This window comes from Mandrillus leucophaeus, unplaced genomic scaffold (genome assembly GCF_000951045.1).
Source record: "Mandrillus leucophaeus isolate KB7577 unplaced genomic scaffold, Mleu.le_1.0 Scaffold826, whole genome shotgun sequence".
Lineage (NCBI taxonomy): Eukaryota > Metazoa > Chordata > Mammalia > Primates > Cercopithecidae > Mandrillus > Mandrillus leucophaeus.
In genome coordinates, this window is record NW_012108986.1 from 967,950 (window position 1) to 986,279 (window position 18,330).

An 18,330-nucleotide genomic window follows, 5' to 3' on the forward strand; every position below is an offset into this window, starting at 1 on the left:
GTGTTAGCCAGGACGGTCTCGATCCCCTGGCCTCGTGATCCGCCCACCTCAGCATCCCAAAGTGCTGGGATTACAGGTGTGAGCCACTGTACCCGGCCTCTAGTTCTTATATTTCAGTAGCTCAGTCTGTTGGAGAGACCTGTCTGAACAAATTAATTATAAATCAGTAGTAATTACTGTAATAAAGGCACGAATGAAATGCTATGGAAGCATAGAATAAAGAGCAACTAGTTGTTTTAGGGGTTAAAGATCGCTTCAAAAAGGTATCATTTGAAGGATGAATGAAAAATTTCCTGGGGGAGGATATTCTGAAGAGAGATGAAACCAACAGAAAATCCTATTGAAATAATAATGGCAACACAAGAAATAAAAACTCAGATGTGTTTTAAGAAAAATGTCATTTTAACAGAAACAGAATGCAGACAGGAAGTGGTTAAATACATTCAGGGAATAAGACTTGGGACTAAATGCATGTGTAAGGAAAATGATGGAGTCGGAACCACCACAGGGCCATCCCTCAGCAGACCCTGGGTCTCTCTTTTAGAAATGGGGTATCTGCACTCTTCAGATGTTAATTGGAAATGTGGTCTGGGTTTTCTCTGTGACAGGCTGTAAATCTATATTTTAGTCAGGGTTTTGCTCTTTTGGATTAATATATAATGTCCTTGAAAGCCCTTAATTTTTTTCTTCATTTTTTTCCTGAGGAAAAAGAACTCTTTTAAAGGCTACATGATAGTGCTGGATTGAGCTCATTTTAACAAAGGTCACAGCATTTTTGAGTAGTAAACACTATTACTAGATCTTTCCAGTATCTGGATGTTTGGCAGGCATGCCTCCAGCTCTGGAATAAATGACTAGAGCTTCAGGGGTGTATGACAGCTGTGGGCCTGTGAAGCCTGTGGGTATCTGGAAAGAGGCAGATGCATCCTGTTTTCCCATAACCACAGCCAAAAAGAGAATCAAGGCAAAAAGCTCCCTTTCACTTGAATCAACCAAACTACTGAGCAGGTTTAAAGCTTGTCCATTCTACCGGCTTCAATTTGGCCTTAGAAACCAAATGGGTAATAGGAGATTTATTTGAGAAGCTGCTGTCAGGAATCTAGGATTACTTTCAGTTGCAACTCAGCTACACCTGGAATCAATTCCTAGAGTAGTTCTTCCTGTCATGATAATATCAGCAATTAACATACTTGTATTTATAAGGCTTATTCTTCAGGGAGTACTCAACCCTTGGGAAAGGTCAGCTAATTAATTTCTGCAGTGTTTCAGATTAAACTGTTGCATGTTTTATGACCTTGAAGATTACAGTGATTATTAAGTCGCAAAATATTAAATCACTTTTGCAAGGACTCCCAGGAAGGAAATGATAGAAAACAGGCAAAGAACTCAGGTCTTGTACATTCTGAGAAGTGTTTCCACCACTGCCCAGGAGCAAGATCCTCAGAGGATCATCTTAACAATAATCAGTCATTAAACAAGGAGAAAAAAATTAAAGAGAGAAGCCACATTTCCAACAGAGAAATAACATGCTTCAACATTCCAAAGAAACCCTAACGATGCTCCTATGAAGTCATCTAAAATTATCCATATTTCTGGAACACGAAGATAACTTCTTAGCAGCTATGAAATTAGAGACTGGAAATTTCTTCTGTGACGTGGTATAAAGATCACTGGACCCCGATCCGTGAAGACCCAGGTTTGAATGTTGTCCCTATAATTCATTAGCTATGGTGTCCTGGGCAAGATATAGTACTTGGCATCTTGGGATAGATGAAATAAATATATTATGAAAATATGAAATATAAATTATGAAATAAATATATTAATAACTGCCTGACAGGGTACTTTTCTTTTCATCATATGAGCCAGTATCCCAGTTCCAGACACCATCATCTTGCACTTGCGCCACTGCAGTTGACTTCTAATTGGTCTCTATTCATTCTCGCTTCTCTACTGTATCTTTTCCACATAGTTGTTGAGGTTGTCTTTTAAAATAAGAATTCAGAGTGTGTCATTCTTTTGCCTAAAACCCTGGCATTCATTCATATTTAGAAAAAGACATAAATTCCTATCGTGGCCTAAGAGACCATGTGTTATCTGGGTCTTGCTCACCTATTTGGCCTCATCTCCCCACTGTTCTTATTCACTGTACTCCAGCCATATTCACCTTTCTGCCCATTGACCAGACAAACTTGCTTTACCTCTAGGCCTTCAGTAATCAGAGAGGCTCTTCCCCCAATTCTGAATGGCTGATCCTTTACTCTTTCAAATCTCAGCTCAAATATTATCTCCCTAGAGAGGTCATTCCTGACCATTGCATCTAAGTAGTGTCCTGTTATGTTCTAACCATTTTTTCCTTCATAGCAGTTATTACAATGTGAATTCATCTTGTCTAGCTAATTGACTATTTATTATCAGTTTTCCCCGACTGTTCTGTAAGCTCTTTCAGGGGCCATATCTTGTCTAATATTTTTTATATAGTTTATTCCTAGAGTTAAGAGCAATACCTGACAATCTAGCAAGTACTAGGCACTCAATGAATATTTTTTGGTTGAATAAATGTGATAATGCATATAGAAGTGTTTAGCCCACAAAATGCTTAAATTTGCTGTCTATATTTTTCCTCTTGGGGACTTTCTTTTTCTAGGATAAACTTTTCCGGGCCAATAAGAAACAATGGTAAAAATAAGTAATATTTATTGAGCTCTTAACAGATGCCAGGCAATGTTCTAAGTGCTTTTAATGAATTAACTCATTTACCAACACTTTAAGGTACGTTCTATTATTATCCTAATTATTAAGGTGAGGAAACTGAGGAACAGCGGGGACAAGTAACAGAGGAAAAAAGCCAGTAGTGGTGAAACTGGAGTTTAAACTCAGGAAATTTGGTCCCACAGCTATGATCACATCACTAGCCTACTCAAGATCCTCTTGTTAGCAAGGCATTCAAGTCTTCCAACAATCTGGTAACAATGAACCCTCCAAACCTCTTCTCTCATTAACTAATTCATTTGCACATCCATTCAACATATACTGGGAACCTGCTTTATGCCAGGCACTGCTCTAAGTCCTGGACTAAAGAGCTGAATGACCCAGTTCTTTTCCTCAGGTCTTTTTGGTGAAGGGATGAATAGAAATATGAAAATCCTTATTTTACCAATGCTATCAGCACAATCAAACCTTTTATAAATCTGAGCAGGAACTTTACTTATTTTACTACCTAAGATTTTTCTTTTATGACAAACGATGGGCTTCAATGTTTATGAAGTATCTTTCAGATACCTGATTTCTCCAAACACTGACCCAGCTTTCAGAGTAACCAGAACTTTAGTACCATCAGGGCCTCCGAGAACTTGGACTTCTCCATGCTTGATGATATACATTTCCTTGCCAATTTCTCCCTACATTTTAAATATAAAGAGGAAATGGTAGTTATTTTATTCTTGACAATTATGCTGTAAATTAAGAAATATAAACTCTTTTAGAGGAGTAAATATAAATGAAGGAAGCAAAGAACATTAGTGTGAAAGTAATTGTCTTAAGACCTAAAGTATTTACAGACATTGGTTAGACATATCATGTGAAAGGAAATGATTAGGAAGATGATACTTCTCAACATGTGAGTACTGTTTGCCTCCCTTGGATACATGAAGATATTTCAGTTAGCACATTGCTTTAGGAAGGACCCTGGGTAGAAGAAGTAATTGATTTTAAGCATGGTCAAGCCTTGCTTTGATGACCACCACTATGCTTGGTAGAAGTTGCTTGGTCTAGCCAAAGAGTATAGACTGCAGTCTTTCAAGGGTCAATTCTATTCTTCTACCCATGTCATCGAGGTCTGATTTGGGGAATTGGGGCATAGGAGATCTTTGAGTTATTATTAGTATTCCATGCTGAGATGAAGTATTAATGGAGTAGGTTGTTTTACTCAGTTCTTGCCTATCTTTGGGGACCCTTGGGACCAGGGGAATGATATTTGTTCAAGCCCTAAGAATTAAACTCCTGGAATGTTCACATAGCCACTGGTTAATGGTGTTATTCTATATTCCTGAGCCAATGTAGCAGGATGTACCAGGCTGTCAACACTATTTAATATAATCACAAAGATTTACGATGTGTACATCCTACATATTTTGAAGTCTGAATCATGTCTGGTCATGCAGCTATATGCCCCATTTAAGAACATTGGACCCAAGACTAACATGAGCTTCCCTGGGTGGAGATATTTTGCTCATGTTTCTGTGGTCCACTGGAGAGAAAAATGCATCCATGTGACCCTCACAGAAATAGGACCTAGTAAGCCTGTGTCTGATTTTCTCTCGTGTATATCTTTTTCTTGCTATTCCTGCATTTTATTCTTTGCTATAATAAATCTCAAGCCATAAATATAACTTTATGTTGAATTGTATGAGTTCTTGTAAGTAAATCACCAAACTAGTGGGTGGTTATGAGGCCCTTGGAACACATCTTCTCGCTCTAACTTCCAAAAAGAATAAATGTCTTACAAGAGATCTAATGGCACTTAGGTCAAGAAAGGCTATTAAACTTTAAATAGACCAGATTGCATAACACTAGGCAAACTATTTGGATAGCCTACATATCTGAATGAGTAGTGCCTTGATCACCTTTAGCTATATAAAAAAGAAAATCATTAATAGATAAATTCACTTACTTGGCTTAGGAGGGGACTGGGTTATTTGAGTTATTCAAATATTCTCATTAACCATACTTTGAAAGAATTAGAATACACTAAAATCAACACGAGATTAAAAGATTTTTTAAATTTTTATTTTAAAAAGTATTTAGCCTACATCATGCTTTGGAAGAAAAAAAATATTGACTGTAGTTTACTCCCCGAGATGGCTGAGAAAATGTCAACTTTGTTACAGTGCTGAACGCAGGCTTGACATGTAGAAGACACTCATTTATGAATAAGGAAAATATAACTTAGCTATTCTCTGGGAGATTTTAAAGTCCTTCCATACCTAGGTTTATTTTCCTGAATATCAACTATTGTTGCTTTATAATTGCCGGGTTGTGTTTAAAGTTATCAGAATCCACCTTTTAGTTAATATCCAGGAAGCTGAAATTCTTATTTTATCTCCCCATTACTCTTATAAGGAAGGTAAAGTAAGTACTATTATTTCCTTTTTACAGAAATTAAAACAAAGGCACAGATTGGCTTAGCTAATTAGTTAAAGTTGTATGACCCAGTAATTAGAAGCAAAGGAAGCCTAGAACCCACATCTCCTAACTGAGCAATGCAAGAAATATGTTTAAGTTTTGCATTGTGCAAAATATTTTTTTAATTAAAATTTTTTGGTTGTTTTTGCTCTGAGACAGGGTCTTGCTCTGTTGCCCAGGCTAGAGTCCAGTGGCACGATATCAGTTCACTACAACCTCTGCCTCCCACATTCAAGTGATCCTTCCACCTCAGCCTCCTGAGTAGCTGGGACCACAGGCATAAGCCACCATGCCTGGCTAATTTTTGTATTTTTTGTAGAGACAGGGTTTTGCCATGTTGTCCAGGCTTGTCTTAAACTCTTGGACTCATGTGATCCTGCTGCCTTGGCCTCCCAAAGTGTTGGAATTACAGGCGTGAGCCACCGCACCTCGCCTGTGCAAAATATTAAGCATATATTTATACTCAAAAACATATAAAAGTAGAAATTCCAACATAAATGGATCTTGTTATATTTATTTACATACTATTAATGCTAATAACAATATCATGTCTTTGCATATTACTTTAAAAAATCATTACATTACCTGACATTTACATAGCTCCTTATTTTAATTCCTATATTTGTTCTAACAGAACATGCTACTTTATAACTGCAAAGCATTTCATAGATATTCATTCATCTAATTCTTGCAAAAATCCCAGTGAAGTCAAGTAGGAAAAGCATCATTACTCTTGTTTAAAAATTGGTAGTCGAGGTTTAAAAAATTAAGTGTCTTGAGCAAACGTATAAGGCTCGCAGGTGACAGTGCCAGAACTAGTGGCACCTATGTCATCTGACTCCATATAATACATGAAGACAGACCATATCTAACGGTGACTCCAGTATCGGGACTGATCTCTTAAAAACCTATAAAATAGCCATGAATAATTTAAAAAATAAGGCATGATGTCTGAAAATTAGTTTTCCAAGAGATACTTTAGGAAGTAATGATGAGGACGGGGTCATATTCCTTATTCTTTGCATGAAGTAATTCTCAAGGAACTGGAATGATTTTTCAAAGGCAGTTATTACAACTGACTGGAGGTAGAAGTACATAGTGAGTACTTAAATACAGTTCAGCTCTTTTAATTATTTTTTAATGCTCATTTCAATAATTTTCCAAGGAGATCTGGCATAATCAACGAACCAAAACTTCCACTATTTCTTGCATATTTCTAGGCTAATTTAAGCCCTTTCTGCAGTTTAATTAGCATTCAAATTAAGGAGACATTCCTCAGAGAATAAGGGCTGACAGCATGTGCAAAATAAGATTGAACCAAGCTCTGGTTGTTAGTGTGTGGACTAATTTGGAGAAAGTATGAAAAAACAAGAGCTTCATGTAGAGTGAGGTAACCCCTGGAGAGAGTGCACTTCAAAATTTCAGGGTTTCTGTGTAGGAAGCTATTTCTAAGGCTCATGAGGGCTTTGTGACACTCAAGGGCACCCCAGCAGAAAAGAGCAGTGCTACTTAAAGTGTGGTTCCTGGGTCAGCAGCAGCAGCATCACTAGGAGCTTGTGTAGAGGTGCAAATTCTCAGTTTACTGAGAGTTCTCACTGCAGAAATACATATCAGAGTTTTTGGGAATGAGGTCCTAGAAACTGATGCTTTAACAAGAGCTCTAGGTGATTTCTGCCCTGCCCTAGAGCATCTGAAGAAAACTCCCACTCTTTCAAGCCGCCCAAGCTACCACTCAGTCAATTCCTGGGGATTAGGTAGGTCAGCAAACTTGGCCCCAAATGCCGTCATCTCTTAAATTCTATAGATAACCTCAAATTGAACATATGTTTTTCCTTCTCCTTGCCTTCAATATTTTGTGACAACGATAAGCAAAACAAAGCTGAATTCAGCCACCTGAAGTCCTGTCAAGTAACAGCCTTTCTTCTCTGTCAATATCTACTATCATGCAAATCCCTTCTTAAAGAAATGTGACTTGTCAGTCTAATGTCTCCTCATTTCTACTTTCCACCCATTTATTCCTTTTCCTGCCTCATTTGTCTCCACTGATGTTTTTGTTATTGAGTGATGAATGTGATGTGAAGAAGAAATTAGAAATGAGAAGGTTGCATCTACTCTGCATTTCATACTTTGTTAAACAAATTTGCACTGCTTAGGGGCACAGGTGCTAAAGTTTATGTGAGTTATCACAATTTTCAATCTCTGTTGCTACTGGCCCCAAATGAAAGGACATTTTTTGGTGCATTAAAGTCATGTCATTCCAGTACACCACTGCCCCCAAGGGGTTCTTGGACTGCACTGTGACTTGTATTTCCCATTTTAATAAAACTGATTTCATATCACTAATCTGCCTTATTTTAACTTGGACTAATTTGTGTGGGATTGTATATTCTTGGTTCCCATTTTATCATAATCTCTCTTCCATTTCCTCCCTTCATCTATGAAAGCTCCTTCTCAGTTGCCCTCTCTGACTCTTCTTAATTGATCTCTTCCACGAACACTGGAGCTCTTCAAAGTTAGAGCCAAGGCCCTCTTCTCTGACCTTTCCTTGAGCTTTTGTTGAAGTCTGTTTCCTTTATATTCCAATTCCCAGTAACCCCCAGTTCCATCCTCTCTCATTAGACTGATTTTCACTGTGTACTTGGCATCTCCACCTGATGCCTTGAAGTACCTCATACTCCATTTGACTTCGTCTGTTTCACCACAGCCCATCACTCACTTGCTTCTGTTCCTAGGATATGCCAACCTCCATCTTGCCTCTTGGCTCATGGTTCCAAGTCTTCATAAAAAATACCATCCTGTCCACTTCTTTTTTTGAAACTAAAGAACTATTTATCTTTAGATTTTTTGAGGGTCACTCCTGACAACCTAATAACCTCCCCATCTCCCAACCCTGGATCTAAATTAAGTGTCGTTGCCACTGCATACTCTTCTGGCAACTTCTATTTTCCCTTTATACAACTTAGCACATTTTGGAATTACGCATTGACTTAATTTCACTTGTTTATTGCTTGTCTCTCCCATGAAGCCACTGGTTCTTAGTTTTGGCTGCATTTTAGAATCATATGGGAGCTTTTAAATAATACTGGTATATGGGCTCCATCTAGACCAAATCAATCACTGAGGGGTGGAGCCCAGACGTCTTCATTCAGGTGATTCTGATGTGCACTGTGAATTGAATACCATGGCACTAGAAAGGTAGGACCCTAAAGGACAAGAACCATCTTTTTTTTTTTTGCTCAGTGCCCAGCACTGTTTCTGGCTCATTGTATTGAGAAACATTTCCTGAGTTTTGTGGAATAAATCATTCTAAAATTGTTCTAACATTTGCCTTATTATAGTTCTCTGTACTCCCTCTATAGACACAGTTCCTTCCTTTTTGCCTTAGCTCACACTTCTTTCCTCTACCCAGAACGCCTATTTCCTCTTTCACTTGGTTTACTCCAATTCATTTTTCAAGACTTAGCTCAGACCTTATCTTCTCTAGGAAATCTTACCAGTAACCAGGAAGGACAGGTGCCCCTCCTTTATGTCCTACAACAGCTTGTGCTTTCTTTGACCATAGCATTTAACACATTATTTTGAAATGATAAAAGTGCCTCTCATCTTTATTCGCTTGTGAACTCACCGAGGTCTTGGATCATCTTGCATTTTTTTTAACTACTCATTTTTCTTTTTAAATTTTGATTATTGAGTTTATCTTTGATTTAGTTTCTCACTATATAAATCCCAGGGTCATCATTCCTTTTCTCCCCCTTCAAGTTAGTGATCAGAAATATGCAAAAATATTTATCTGACGGGATGTTTGTTTTATTTATGATAGCAGACATTTGAAAATTGATCCTGATACATCCCTAGACTGAAATATCATGCAGCTTTAAAAAATCATATTGTAGATTACTTAATACATAAAATGTTCATATGATATATTGTTACATGACAAAACATGTTTCAAAACATATGTAAAGTATGATGCCACTTTTATAGCACAAGCTGTATCCATCAGTCAATAGAAAAAGATAGGCCAAAATATATGAAGAGTGGTTATTACTGGATGGTGGAATTTATGTCCTTATGTTTTTATGTGTTTTCTATTTTAAAATAATGAATATGTATTATTTTGTAATCATAAAAAGCACAGTACCGGTTTTTAAAATGTGGCATTGATTATTCACTACTTGGGAGAGCAAAATGAAGGTAACTGATATTTTGCCGAAGACATAAAAAAGGCTGAACCACCTATCGCTTCTAGAACTTTTGCCTCCACTTTAAATATTTGAGATTAATGAGCTGTGACAATTGATAATTAACATTTATACAAAGCAGTTTTTCAGGCTACCCATACTTCTATCCTATAATATGAGTAGTGAAATCCATATTGTCTTATTCCTTTGTGAACTCTGAGGGCGCATTATTGCTGTACAGAGCTATACATCATAATAATTTCTATACTATGGAATTCACCCTGAACAAATTTTGTTTAAACAATGCTCTTGACTTATGTCTGAAATCCTCAAATTCATTTATTAGTTGTGCATTTGAAAAATAGCATACACTCACCTTTTTGCAGACAAAGTCACCAGGCAAATAGAGAATGGATTTCAATCTTAGCAACATGTCATAAATCATCTGTGTATCACAACCCTATATAAAAAGAAAAATAATTCTTATAGAAACAACTAAAAGGCTAATATTCCAAATGAATTCAAAACTCAATGAAAATAAACAGTAATATATATTGTTTGTATTAACATAAAAATATTAACTGCCAATGGCTATGGACTTGTCATGACCCAAAATTTAGAAAAAAAATACCTATAGTATAATGGCAAGGATTTAGATCTTGCTCAGATAGACTTGGGTGTGAATCCTGTCTCTGCTACATATTGCTACATAACCTCTCATGCCTCAGTTTACTAACATGTAAAATGGGGATAAAAATGGTACTTATAACAAAAACTTAATATACTTAATGACAGCTATTAATGGTAATATACTAATAATAGATTGTTAGTATATTAGGACCAACATAGATCAAAATCTTTGCTAGATATTTTTCTTTCTTAAAACATGTTTCATACCATTGTTAGATATTATTATTTAACATTGCAGGCTTGTCTATCTTTCTTCTTCAACTCAATTATCTTCTTAAGGCAGGGAAAATGTACACAATAGATACAAAAGCAGTATCTGTTGGGTGAATGTTTGTATTCACTTTAATAGTGTAAGAAACACTATTTGTTTGGCTATAGGTCTATATTTGTCTTCTGTTTAAATAATTATATCTATAAAAGCTAAAGAAAAATCTTTAGGTGCTACAAAAACTCACATAGCAGTTTTGAATCTTTTGCTTTCAATAAATATATATTTTCTCATTTTCTTGCAGAGCTGCTAACATGTAATAGCTTTCCTCTTGTGGGTGGTCCTGTCCACCCCTTGAGGGAATCATGGTTTTGCTGTGAACTAATTATAGAGTCAGTGGCAGAGAAAGGAGAAGCTAAGGGTCTGCTCTCATTTGTGGATCGGACAATCGTTCCTTTAGCAATCACCAGTTTTCTGTAATAACTTCGGTAACAGACACTTGACCTAGATCCATATGAAATTTAGACTTCAGGGTTGCTTGACTGATAAGGCAAACTAATAATTTATGATTGAAGTATCTCCAAGTAGCCATTGGTGAGAGGTATTCAGATGAATGTAGTGTTAGAATTTTTAAAAATCACTTCAGAAAGTAAAGCTTTTGGTTCTTTAGGACAGAAAAAAAGGCCAAGGCCAGAAGATATATCTTCTTAATACAGTCTAACAAATACTGATGAGAAGCTGTTTTGAGCAAGGCTTTGTATGACAACCTTGGAGGAATTAAAGATGAAAGAAAGTAACTTTAGTTGGGGTGATTTTGTAAGTAAACAGAAAAGCTGTAATTGATGGTAGAAGATAATCATGTCATAAAACATTCCACAAATACACATAAAACTTGTAAGATAAAGAGAGTTAATTTTGCTTGGGAGTGGGATGGGAGAGAGGGGAGGCACCAGAAAAGTGCTCATTTGGGTAATAAAATTTGAATCATTTGAGGATGAGGATGATTTGCATTTGTAAAGATGCACAAAGGCCCTTTTAGGCAGAGGGAAATTTACCTTTTCTTTGCTTGTTATGTATTTGCTTTGCACAAAGTATATACATTTTATTTATATTTGTTTTAGTCCTAGTATGTCTGATAGGTTAGCATATTTGCTAAAGCAAATTACAAACATAACTTTTTCTTTTTTTTTCTAAAAGGCATGGTTCTTTTGTTTTCAGTAAAAATTAAATAAATAGCCCAAGTGCTTAATTTCTTTAAATGCTGTCATCATTTCGGAATAATTTCACTTCAGATATTGGTATTCTGATCCATTTAAAACTCACTTAGAAAAAAGACAAACAAACTTTGGATTGATTTTTGAATCTTCTCCACTAAAGTAAGTTTGTGTCTTTGATATGGTAAAGAAAATCCACTTGAAATATGCTTGGAAGTTCTTGAACATGTACGTGTCTGGAATATTTCTGCAATGAAGGTAACTCTCAATCACTCATATCCGTGGAGAAGATTTACATTGTAAATGATCAGAAATAGAAGATCTCAAAAGATCCACTTATATTTGTTTTTATATAAATAATCTGAAGTTTTGGCACTAATTTTTAAGGTTTTAATTATAATTTGTAAATAAAAAATGACATTTGTATTCCTTGAACAATTCTTATCAGAATGTATTTGATGAAAATTCCCAACTATGTTAAGTTGTATTCATGGGAAATATTAATGATTTTAAATGCTGTTTTCCTGTGGCAGTAATTCTGATTTTATATAAGTATATCTATAATATATAAATTATGTATGTATATATTATGTACATATAATATATAATGGAATATATTATAAAAATATATATAATTTAAATATAATCATATGTAATACATATATTTTAGATGTATAAAATTATATATATAAAATCAGAATTACTGCCACAGTAATCAGAATATAAGTATATACACACACACACACAAATATGTGTGTGTATAGTAAATTCTTATAATTTTATGTTGCCTTGGCACCGATTTTGAATATAAGTTTAACTTTCTCATACTAGAAGCGGAATCAGTCACTCTTGATACGGTTTCCAGTTCTCTGCCTCTTTCCAGTTCCTCAATATGGTTGATCCAGACATCTGCTTTATACCACTGCCTCCTGGTGACCACCGTTCTATGGTACAGCTGGATGCAACTGACTAGAATTGCCCCACTGACCCTCAGAGCCCACATAGATGAGCAGATATTCCACAGTGACTACCTGTCAGTCACAGCAAGACCTCATGGAACTCATGTCTGCTGTAAACCAACCTGTCAGAACTTCCCCTGGGAAACCTCCCTGGGTAACACCTTGGATCCCAAGAAGGCTTTGGCCCATTCTCTCTCTCTCCACTGGTTAAGCACGAGTGTTCCCCCTTCCCATTGGCCCTGTGAGGCGTGCTGCCCTCTTCTCTCTGAGATCTGTAATTAATAAAAATGCTTCTATTATTTCATGGGTTTTGTTGTGCTGCTTCCCCTGTGTCTCGCCTGACTGACATATCCAAACCTAACTTTTTTTCCAGTACAGGGTTTTCCTAGGGAGTGGCTATCTTATAGGAATAAACTGGACACGGATCAGACAAAAGCCACAAGAGCATCAGCCAATATAAATAAATTCCCTGTGGGAGAAATGTCTGTTCATGGTCGACCACCTAGGCATGAGGTCGTCGACTGGGATCAAGAAGTATCCCATGAAAGGCACACTGAGAATAGCCACCACCCATCCTCTGGAGCCCCGTGAGGGCAAGGCTGGAGTGTATGGCCACTCTCCCCAGACAGACCCCAACCCCAAGACCAAATGAAAGGAAATATAACAGTGTGGCAGCACAGTCGGCCTCCGTTTCCATGGACTCCACCTCCACGGATTCAAACAACTGTGGATGGAGAATATTCAGAAGAAAAAAAAAAACAAAATAGCAGTACCACAATAAAAAAATACAAACAAGAAATATGGTTTAACTATTATTTACATAGCATTTACATTGTATTTGGTACTATAAGTAATCTACAGATGAGTTAAAGTATACAGGAGGATGTGGGTAGGTTATTTGCAAATACTACGCCACAGATTTTGGTTTCCTTGGGGGTCCTGGAACCAATCCCCTGTGGATAGCATGGGATAGACTGTATTGTTTTCAATACTGAAAAAATTGGAAACAACATACTGTCAACCTATGGGCAGATAAAATATTGAATATTTGTAGATTGGAATATCGTAAAATGGTTAAAATAAATCACAGATCGGCTGGGTGTGGTGGCTTACACCTGTAATCCCAGATTTTGGAGGCTGAGGAGGGCGGATTGCTTGAGCTCAGGAGTTTGAGACCAGCTTGGCCAACCTGGCGAAACCCCATCTCTACTAAAAATACAAAAATCAGCTGGGCGTGGTGACACGTGCCTGTAATCCCAGCTGCTTGAGAGGCTCAGCTGGGAAGATCGCTAGAACCTGGGAGGCGGGGTTGCAGTGAGCTGAGATTGCACCACTGCTCTCCAGCCTGGGTGACAGAGTAAGACCTTGTCTTAAAAAAATCAATAAATTAATTGGAAAAATAAAGATAAAAATAAAATAAACTATATCTATTTAAATATGATTAAATTCAACCAATAGTGTAGTCTGGATATAGAATATATTCCGTATGATTCCAACTACAAAAATCTAAACACACTACTGCCAGTTTATGTTCATATAACTACAAAGTAAAATGATAAAGATGAGGAGTGGAGGGGCATCCTCAGATGAGGGTCTTCGTGGCCACCTCTAGGGAGGAAGAAAGGAGAATGGGTCTGGGGAGAAGAACAGATGAAACTTCAACTTTCATTTTTATTAATTTTAAATTTTAATAAAATGTCTCCCTTTGCGGAGAAATGTGTTCAGTCTTCTTTCCCCTTTTATTCTTTAGGTGGGCTCAGGGGCAGATAGCACCAGTGAAGGAAATCGGATCAACGGGAAGTATGAGACCAACCTAGGAGATAAGCCTGAACATAGATAAACAAACAGTGAGCACTTTTCTCGGCAGGAATACACACAAGCATCTACATCCATAGCTTTCAGCTGACGGCTTGGATTTCCTCCGAGAAAAACATTTGAACCAATCTAAAGATGACTTTTTATTAACATACTTGGACAGCACATGGGTCAAGTCATGCAAACTGAATCTAGCAGCTGTATATAGTAAAAACTTAGAATTTAAGTTCCACCAATTAAGTGATTCTGTCCCTCAATGATTACTTTAAGAAAAGACGCCACTAGCTTTGGGGCAGCTTTTGTTTAGGACTAAATCCTTCTTATTTGGATTTAGGCCTAGTGAAATAAAGTTTGCATTGTGATGTCATTATATTTTATAATGTGTTTGAGAACTATTATTATTCTCTTTCTTTCTCCAGAAAATGATTATTTTCTTGAGATATACATTGCTTCATTATTGTGTGATTTAAAAAGAATTACATCCTGGGGCAACTTTTTCTCTCGGTAACCCAGCTCCATTTTGTTTAGTTAGGAAATTTTCTGATGTATGAAAAGACAGGATTGCTTTGTAAATGTCTCTTTTTTCTATAAAGTGAGAGTACCTGAGAGAGTATCAACATTAGCATTATACTAGTATGTAACATTTGTATTATGTTTTACTGTCATATCTTTACCTGTTTAATTCTTCCAGCCTCCCACTGATGCCTGGCATTAATGAATAGATGGTCATCACTCCTGGTTTTTAGATAGGAACTGGAGTCCCAGGAAGCCTGTTGACTTTCTCTAAGGTCACACGTACGATAGGTATTGGAGGAGGAGTATCACCAGAGTGTGTGTTTTTATCTACACTTGGAGCAACTTGAGATCAAAGTGTTTGTATTATTCACTCTTGTATTCTCAGTGTCTCACCAGGGTTTAGGGCATGTTGGATGCTAAATAAAAATGGCTGACATATAGAATGAAGCTGTTAGAAATTATTCCATTTTGGACAATGAGAAATTCAGTGCTGTACAGCTGTGTTACAGATTTGAATGAGGATATTGGAGATTTGAATGGAGTTGGGAGAAATGTTACTTTGATTCACAACAGAGCCATAGGTTAGATGGTGTTTCTCGTACCCAGGAAATTCCACTTTTAATAATGGCAAGCTCTGAATACAAGTGTAAGGTTGGTAAAATTTTTCCTTGGAATGTGTACTCTCTTAGTCCTATAGAATTTCTCAATTTCTAGGCTCATTTCTGCTTTCTTTGAAACAGAACTTAAGATGTCATCACTATTTTATAACTCACTGTGAATTTAAGTCACTCTCAAGTATAAGCAATGGTCTTCAGGGCTTTTTCCATCTCAGCCTGTTTATTACAAAGGGACATGCTTTGTTCTATCTTAAACCCCTTTCTCATTAAACAAGTACGTTATAGGTGATATGACTGGGGCAGGGAATTCTGAATTCAGTTCTCCATGTCATTGACTATGTGAGGCATGATACTGATTGGTAGCTGTTGGGACCAGCAAAGTCAAATGTGATAAAAATTTTGCAAAGTGCTGTGATGTCATAATTTATTAATATTACTTAGACCTAAACTTACAGTCAATATTTGCAACACTAGTAAAAATCATCTCTGTCAAACTTTCCCTGAAAATTGGCAATAGTTCTAATTTTCTAGGAGTTTGGGTCAAAGTGGGTAGTCATGAGTTAGAATCCTGAAGATGAATCTAATCCAGCAGTCCCCAATCTTTTTGGCACCAGGGACCAGTTTTGTGGAAGACAATTTTTTTTTTCACTGATGGGCAGTTGGGGGGATGGTTTCAGGATGATTCAAGCACATTACATTTATTGTGCATTTTCTTTCTATTATTATTACTTTGTAATATGTAACAAAATAATTATACAACTCACCATAATGTAGAATCAGTGGGAGCCCTGAGCTTGTTTACTTGCAACTAGACAGTCCCATCTGGGGGTGATGGGAGACAGTGACAGATCATCAGGCATAAGATTCTCATAAGGCACATGCAACCTAGATCCCTCGCATGCATAGTTCACAACAGGGCTCCACTCCTATGAGAATCGAATGCCACTGCTGATCTGACAGGAGGCAGAGCTTGGGTGATAATACCAGCAATGAGTAGTGATTGTAAATACAGATGAAGCTGCTCTCACTCACCCACCACTCACCTCCTTCTTTGCTGCCTGGTTCCCAACAGGCCACCGACTGGCACTTGTCTGTGCCCCTGGGGTGGGTACGCCTGATCTAGTCAATTTTTCTATGATCAGGCAGGGCCACAGGAAGAATCTGATTTTACCTGTGTAGAAACTCCCACACGGTTGCATCAGTTTTATTTCTCCATTTAATAATGACTATGTAATTTACTATGTACCAGGTCCTGATATAAGTGCCTCATGTATTTTGAGTCCCTTACAGCCAAGTATATTATGTCATTTATTTAGTGTCTTCCCTCCTATCGAAGGGCTCCAGAGGGCAGAAACAACAGGGTTGCAGTAGCTGGGCAGCAGCCCTCCATGTCTGGCTCAGTGCTTTCGACAGAGCAACTGCTGAGGATATATAGTTGAATGGAGTTCATTTAGATTATAAACTCACTATTCAAAACATTTTTTAAAAATCTAGCAACAATACTTTATTGCTGATACCATTAGAGTAAAAATAAAGTTGGTAGAAACGAAACACAAATCTCACTGTAGTCTCCCTCTCACGTTCTGATTTCAGGCCCTGTGGAGTATATATGTGATGACATATCAGATAAGTAGGATGCCACTGCTGGGGATCTGCATGTGAGTGTTAGAAAGCATGCTGCCATTCCGGTTCTATTCCTGGCTCAGTCTGTCACTCACACACAAAACACTTCCTTCTCATCCTTTCTTCCTTGGAAGTCACAGCCTTTGCAGGTTCTCTTTGCCACATAATCGCAAACAATGAGTCAAAGATCCCAGTGAGGTGTCCTGTTGGGATGGGTTCTGCATAATTACCAGAGCAGCAAATAGACACATTGTGCCTTCCTTGTCAGACTGAAGGTACCTACGTTCCAATTTTGGTATCTCTGGGTCCCTGCTTTCCTACCGACTGCGGGCTGTTTCTAAAGTATGCGCTTCTAATACCAGCCACTAGGTGGCGCAACAGAACTAACATGAAAGTTTCTCCCATTTCTGGTAACGCAGTGGTAGAGGCAAAATGTGATTTCCCTAGCATTTAATTTGATAAAATATATTTAAAAATCGAGATCGAAATAATAAATCATCAGAAATGAGGGGAAATTGCCCAATCTCATAGAAATGAATCACTCCTTATTAGCTTAATACTTGTGCTTGGGCCTGGAATAACGTGAAATCTGCAAGGAAGAGGAACCATTTTTGTGAAAAATTAAAATATATATATAATTTGACTATTCATCTCTAAGCTATTTCAAATCTCCGATCACCCATGTTGAAGCAGCAAATCTTACTAATTAACTACAATTTATTGAAGCAAAGTTTTAGTGAAAATCTGTGACTCTAATTCCACCTGCTTTGATTAAGAGGAGAAAAATCCTGCATGAGATTCAGAGGCTTTTCTTAGCAGGAAAGTAGAAAAGTGTGTGTGACTGTAGATATGTGCCAAGTCTTAGTCTGTGAATATTGCCAAAGGATTGCCTTGGTCTTGATCTTTTTTTTTTTTTTTTTTGGGACAGAGTCTCGCTCTGTTGCCCAGGCTGGAGTATAGAGGCACAGTCATGGCTCACTGCAGCCTCAGCCTCCTGGGCTCAGGTGATCCTCTTGCCTTGGCCTCCTGAGTAGTAGGGACTACAGGCACCTGGCTAAATTTTCTATTATTTGAAAGATGAGGTCTCACTATGTTGCCAGGCTGGTCTTGAACTCCTGGGCTCAGGCAATCCTCTTGCCTTGACCTCCCAAAGTGCTGGGATAACAGCCATGAGCTACTGCACTGGAGCAGCTTGACTTTTGACTCTAGTGAAACTTTTCCAGTTCCTCCCCACCTTATCAGTTATCCAGATAGGGTTGCTAGAGAACTGAAGGTAAGAATAATAGAGTGGGCCGGGCGCGGTGGCTCAAGCCTGTAATCCCA

General features: G+C 37.4%; 1 protein-coding gene across 1 annotated transcript in view; it reads right to left on the bottom strand.

The window, feature by feature from the left end:
- Positions 1-18,330, bottom strand: part of CNGB3 (cyclic nucleotide gated channel beta 3) — a 68,928-nt gene that overhangs the window by 19,690 nt on the left and 30,908 nt on the right. The window contains exons 5-6 of the mRNA XM_011968063.1: positions 9,742-9,825; positions 3,283-3,401 (exon numbers count right to left, since the gene is read on the bottom strand). Coding sequence (XP_011823453.1) covers positions 3,283-3,401; positions 9,742-9,825 — 203 coding nt within the window. The remainder of the gene's footprint in view (positions 1-3,282; positions 3,402-9,741; positions 9,826-18,330) is intronic.